This window comes from Castanea sativa, chromosome 3, assembly GCF_040712315.1.
Source record: "Castanea sativa cultivar Marrone di Chiusa Pesio chromosome 3, ASM4071231v1".
Taxonomy (NCBI): Eukaryota; Viridiplantae; Streptophyta; class Magnoliopsida; order Fagales; family Fagaceae; genus Castanea; species Castanea sativa.
Window position 1 is genome coordinate 33,679,213 of NC_134015.1, and position 6,483 is coordinate 33,685,695.

General features: G+C 42.9%; 1 protein-coding gene across 1 annotated transcript; it reads left to right on the forward strand.

Moving 5' to 3' along the window:
* Positions 1–266: 266 nt before the first annotated feature.
* On the forward strand, positions 267–834 carry LOC142628839 (uncharacterized). The gene is made up of 2 exons (XM_075802877.1): positions 267–523; positions 690–834. Exons 1-2 carry the CDS (start codon positions 267–269, stop codon positions 832–834), a joined length of 402 nt encoding a protein of 133 aa, XP_075658992.1.
* Positions 835–6,483: the final 5,649 nt, after the last annotated feature.

Sequence of the window (6,483 nt, forward strand, 5' to 3'; positions counted from 1 at the left end):
TTAAAGACATTCTATACAAGAGGGGTTTCTCCCGACCCTACCTGAGGTGCCTTGCCTCTAAAGGGTCAGACTACATTATGAGGGAGGTCCATGAAGGAATTTGCAAAAACCACTCTGGATCGAGGTCTTTGGTGCATAAGCTACTCTGGGCAAGATATTACTGGCCAACAATGCAAAAAGATACCGACGCATACGTCAGAGCTTGCGACAAGTGCTAGTGGTTTAACAATCTTATAAGGCAACCAACAGAAGAGCTCACCCCTATGATGGCCCCATGGCCGTTCGCGCAATGGGGGTTAGATATCATGAGCCCCTTTCCAACAACAGTAAGGCAGTTGAAGTTCCTAGTGGTCGGCATAGACTACTTCACCAAATGGGTGGAAGCTGAGGCTTTGGTCACTATCACAGAAAAGAATATTCGAAATTTCGTATGGAAGAACATCATTTGCGGGTATGGTATTCCAAGGGTGCTTGTCTCAGATAATGGGAAGCAATTCGACAACAACGCATTTCCGAGATTTCTGTTCACAACTAAGGATCAGGAGCCACTACTCGTCACCCGCCCACCCACAGTCCAACAGACAGGTTGAAGTCACGAACCGATCATTGCTCAAAATCATCAAGACTCGGCTCGAAGGGGCAAAGGACATATGGCCGGATGAATTACTGAGTGTTTTATGGGCATACAGGACAACGACAAGGACACCAACGGGGGAGACACCGTTTCGTCTGGCATATGGTAGCGAGACAGTCATCCTAGCAGAAGTAAGGCTTACGAGCTACCGGGTTGAGAACCACGACGAGAGCAAGAACGATGAAGCCATGCATTTATAGTTTGATCTGGTGGACAAAGTAAAAGCAACGGCCGAGCAAAGTAAAAGCAACGGCCGAGCAAAGTAAAAGCAACAGCAGAGCAAAGATTAGCACGGTACCAGAACCTTATGGCGAAGCATTATAATTCTAAGGTCAGGCACAGGAACTTTCAGGTTGGAGATCTTGTCTTAAGGAAAGTAATTGGCGCAACAAAAGATGCCTTCTAGGGAAAGCTAGGAACCAACTGGGAAGGACCGTACAAGATCACCTCATGGCATAGGAAGGGAATGTACTACCTGGAGACACTAAAAGGACAGAGGTTGAATCACCCATGGAACACAGAGCACCTGAAGAAGTATTACCAGTGGACGATAACATCACATTCTTTTCCATTTTATTGTTTCAAATAGCTTTAGTTTTTTAGATTTTATTTTCTACAATACACCCAATGCCCAAAGGACAATTTTCTTGTTTTTTAGAAACAATATTCTACTTATAGGAGTTTATTCAGGACACATTGAATATTTTCCATTGAGATTTATTTACTAAGTCCACCAAATGGACAGGTCATCCCATGAAGGATGAGTCTACTAAGTCCATAAAATGGACGGATCATCCTAGGAAGGATGGAATTCACCAAGTCCATCAAATGGACAGGTCATCCCAAGAAGGATGAGTTTATGAAGTCCATAAAGTGGATGGATTATCCTAGACAGGATGGAATTCACCAAGTCCATCAAATGGACGGGTCATCCCATGAAGGATGAGTTTATGAAGTCCATAAAGTGGACAGATCATCCTAGGAAGGATGAAATTCTCCAAGTCCATCAAATGGACAGGTCATCCCTTGAAGGATGAGTTTATGAATTCCATAAAGTGGACGGATCATTCTAGGAAGAATGAAATTCACCGAGTCCATCAAATGGATGGATTATCCCATTAAGGATGAATTCATTAAGTCCGTAAAGTGGACGGGTCATCCTATGAAGGATGAAATATAACAAGTCTGTGAATTGATGATCCATAAAAATGGACAAAAATTACAACTACAAATCTAAAGTGGACGAAAACGACGGCTTGTCAAGGCCACATAAGTGGACGGTTTCGTCCAATAGGATGATAGCAATTCAACGAGTCCATAAAGAAGATGGGCTCAACGACCATTCATATTTAAAGAAAAGTCCTTAAGAGGACGGCTACACATATTTAACACCATATGGACTGGTTAAATGATCAAACTTTAACTGTGAAATGGACGAATCCACATATGGATGGACCCCTACAGCCTGTTAAAAATTTGTCTATGGGACGGACGCTAAATTAGGGGTTGCACGTTGGATAAAAGCAAGGGCAATCAAATATACAAGTAGATGGATAAAAAGCAAGCAATTGAATCACTTAGGCCCTACAAAAGGGAATATGTCCACATACAAAAAAATACGACGGACAAAGTTGTCCTTAATATCCTTTCAAAAAAAAAAAAAAAGACTACTACTGCTGGGGAGTGTTTTCAATCTTCTCTTCATTGTCTGGTTGATGGACATCATCTTTGATGGGCTTCACTTGACCTTCAATGGGAGTCGGGTCTTCATTCACAAGAGGGTCATTGACGGCAAACAAATCATCCGTACTCACAGAGTGGACGGATTGACTTGAACGTCAATAGTGATGTGTGACACGTCCAGATCTGGATATGAAGCCTTGACCTGATGGAGGGCATCATCAAAACCCTCAGCAAAGGAGCTACCAAGCTCCGCTAAGAGGAGGTCGGAATCACGGTACTCACGTATCGCCTCCTCTTTAGCCTGACGGAGTTGACCCTTGGCGTCCATGATCTCTTTTTCTTTATCTTTTAGGATCTGCATCAGCTGCTCTGTCTACTTTTCTAGCTCTCCCCTGACCTGCTCAGAGTAGGCAAATTTTTTCTCCATGCCCACCTTCCAAGCCTTCAGACAGTTCAGCTCATCCTCCGTCGCGTTAGACTTTTTCCTGAGACAGTCCAAGGCCATCTCATGGTTCAGACAACGACCCATCAGTCCTTTCACCATCAACATCGCCTGAAAGCAAAGAAGCCACAAGTATGGTAAAAAATAATAATGATAATAATCAAGGATAGACGGATCCGTCTCCCCCATCGCCTCTGTAGCATGGTTGCTAAGATCCTTATAGTCGTCGATAGTGATGATAGACGAGAGCTTTTCCAATGCATACTTAGAGTCCTCTCGGAGGAGGATGGGTGGCTTTTCACCGACGATGGCTAGACCTTTCATCAAACCTTTGCCCTTTCTCGGCCCTAGAGGAGTGACTGTTCTCTTGGTTTCAGCTTCTAACCCTACAACGGGCTTAGGGATGGTTTTGGGTTTTTTAGGATGACGGTCAGATTTCTTTGGTTGCTTCCTTTTAGATGGGATGGCTGAACCCGTCCCCTTGGAGGGTTGATCAGCCTCCAATTTCTTTTTGGTCGTTTGCTGTTTGATGAAGGCCCTTCTTTTAACATCGTCCATTTCTGCAAAAATGGACAAATATATAGCATTGGGAAATATAAAGCAGAAAAGAAATTAAAAGCATTAGGGGACGAACTTACGTTTGCGAACTCTAGCATCGTAACAACGGGCAGCTATAATGGGCTTAGGACCTTCACAATACTAATGGATGGAGTGTGTCAAGGGTAACCAATTTAGCCCACGTCCTCTCTTCGAGCTTGGTCTTGTTAAAAATTTTCTCCAGGAAGTTCCACTGCTCCAGTGAGACTTGTGGACGATTCCGAGTTACAAAAGAAGAAGGTTAGGGTAACATGGTAAAAGTAAAGCAAGGCTTGAGCATATACAGGTGAAAACTAGACGGGTGCATACCAGATGGAGGCATTATGCCCTATGTTGTGTTGACGAGCATATATTTGTTACCGCCTGGACGACACATCCACTCGTCCTCTTCCATGAAAAAATACGTACTCTTCCAGTTTCTATTAGAATCAAGGGTATCGCGCACGAGCCTCAACAACGGGCTCCTGGCCACAAAGCTATACATACCCCTTGATTGTGTAATCTCAGTGGGATGGTAATAGTGAAAGAATTCTTCCACCGTCAACCTTCGCGCACTGTTAGACATGGCCCCGTACAAGACCTCCACGCTGAGAAAGACCCTCCAGGCGTTTGGGGAGATTTGTGTGACGGCCAAACCTAGATACTGAAGGAGGCGACGGTGGAGAGAGCTTAGGGGAAATCTGAACCCTGCCTTTAGGATCTGCTCATAAACTCCGACACCTTTAACGCCCTTATAGTAACATTTCTATGACTTATGAGGTAGACGGAAGCAAATGTTGTCAGGAATTTGGTACTTGGCCTTAAGAGTTTTGAAGTGAGATTCTTTGACCGAGGACCTAAAATCGTTGACCGTTGACAGGGGTAGCATTATGAACTCCCTAAAGCTGTCAGGACCAATGACGGATTGGATTGGGGGATCAACGCCTATCTGTCTCTAAACCCTCATCATCTAAGGAAGGAGAAGTATAGGACAGATTCCTTTCTTCACTTGAAGCGTTAGGGTCTTTTTGACCTGATGGGAATCCTTCATCGTAGCCCGCCCCGTCGCGGACAAACGAATGATTACTCGATGCACTAGACATCTGTCACCTACATGTGACGAAAAATCCTAAAACACTGACGGATCTAAAAAAGTACAGAGATTTAAAAAGAAAAGGTTCAATGAAAAGAGTACATACCAGTTGAAATTGAGCAATATGAGGTGATAGACGACAGATGAACTGGCTGAACAGTATGACTCCTTGCAAAGGCGACGGTGATGCTCCGATTTCAAGATTTCTATGAAAAGTTAAGAATGAGGGGAGGGAAGGCGAGTTTATATAGAGCAAAAGGCACGGAATATGAAGGGGCGCTTCATTTTGAGTGACGAGCTACTGGGTGAATGCCACGTGTCCAACATCATAAACAACCCCTAGCCAGCCTGTCACGATAGGTTTGGTTCTCGAGGAATAGAAAGATCGTCACTCCACGGGTCCGTCCACTTTGTAATCATGGACCCAAGGAGTGAGGGGGCAGCTGAAGAGGATGAAAAAAGTAAGTGACGGACACGTTTGAACAAACAGGACGGCATTGGGCCGGTGGGCTAGTAAAGGACGGGTCCAAGATTTACGGATACATAATGGACGGATATAAAAGCCACGTGGCATTCATCTGGTTTGCCTAGTCTACAAGGACTCATAAATGGAAATAACTTGCGTCTCACGAGTTGCTCTAAGAGTCCCAATACGAGCAGAACTCTAATTGAGAAGGTTTCTGTAATATACGCCATTGATGATGGTCTTCCCTATAAGGAAAAGATCTCTAGGAAATACAGAATACTCAAGAGGTGATACTCTCCTAGAAGGAAAGAACCTCTTGGCCAAGGCACGATGTCAACCCTATGCTACTATAAATATCTCAAAGCCCTCACAAATCAAGGTACGCATAATTCATCCTAGCTCTAGCACTCTAGAGTTGTGAAAAGTTCTAACTTGACATTTGAAGGGTTTTTGGCCGGCACCACACCGGTGCTCTCTGTTAGGTCTTCTCTTTTTTGTGTTGTGCAGGTGTTGTTTCGAGCACGTGAGGACTGCGCGACTAATTGGTGATTTTTTGTCATTATCATACATAAACCTCAATTCAATGACATTTAGCATCGACAAACTCAACAAAGACCAAGCTTCTTGGCTTGCCTATGGACAAGAGTTGAAACTTGGACCCATTGCCATTAGGGTTCGGCGTAGCGTAGTACACTTAGGGTATGATACGGGACCGTAGTTTTGAGGGCTTGTGAAATTGATAGATACATATGCCCCAAGGGACCGCTCATGGAACAAGCCTCTCAACGGTGTTCGCCAAATAGGGCCTCGCCCTCATACATTAGATAACTCTTTCAGCAAACAACATTTTGTACCACATAAAACTCACCATTCCTACACTTGTCATGTCAGGACTGGAGTAGTAGATTCTGCTTTAAGATTTATCAATGCGTGGTTCATTTCCTCGGGACGGATCTCGACACCAAGGATCCATGATAAATAATTCTTGCTCAAGATGTCAAGGGCTACGAATTCAAGTTTTGTAAGGTTGGACATGATCTATATCAAATATATTACATTATTAATTAAATAAATAACAATATATATATATATATATATCTTGCAAAGTAAAATGAAGAAATACTATATTCAATTTATATTATTTAAATGTAAATTATAAGAATAAAATAATATATATGAAACATGGTATAAAAGATATTGTTGGGGTCTTTTTTCTTCCTTTTCACACCCTAGACATGTGTCCTAAGACTAGTGGATAGCTTCTTGTATGGGCCTTTACTAAGAAAGGAGTTGGGCCTGCTACTACCGCAGAACAGGCTTTGAAGTCCCATCCCGTCGTTGTCAGTTTGTGCACAAACTTTAAATCTATAGTTCGGAGAGCATTCGTGCAATAAAATCTTGTGCTTTTGACGTTTTGTTCTACTGTGGAACCTTTCTCCACTTTACGCTACTATGGAACTTTTCTCCACTTTCTTTTGTCATAAAACGAGATTTGTCTTTTCCTCTATTGCTACAACTCTCTATACAAACTCCAAATTGCAAAGAAAATACTATTAAGTAAATGTTAATTCACATTAGGTTAGCATACA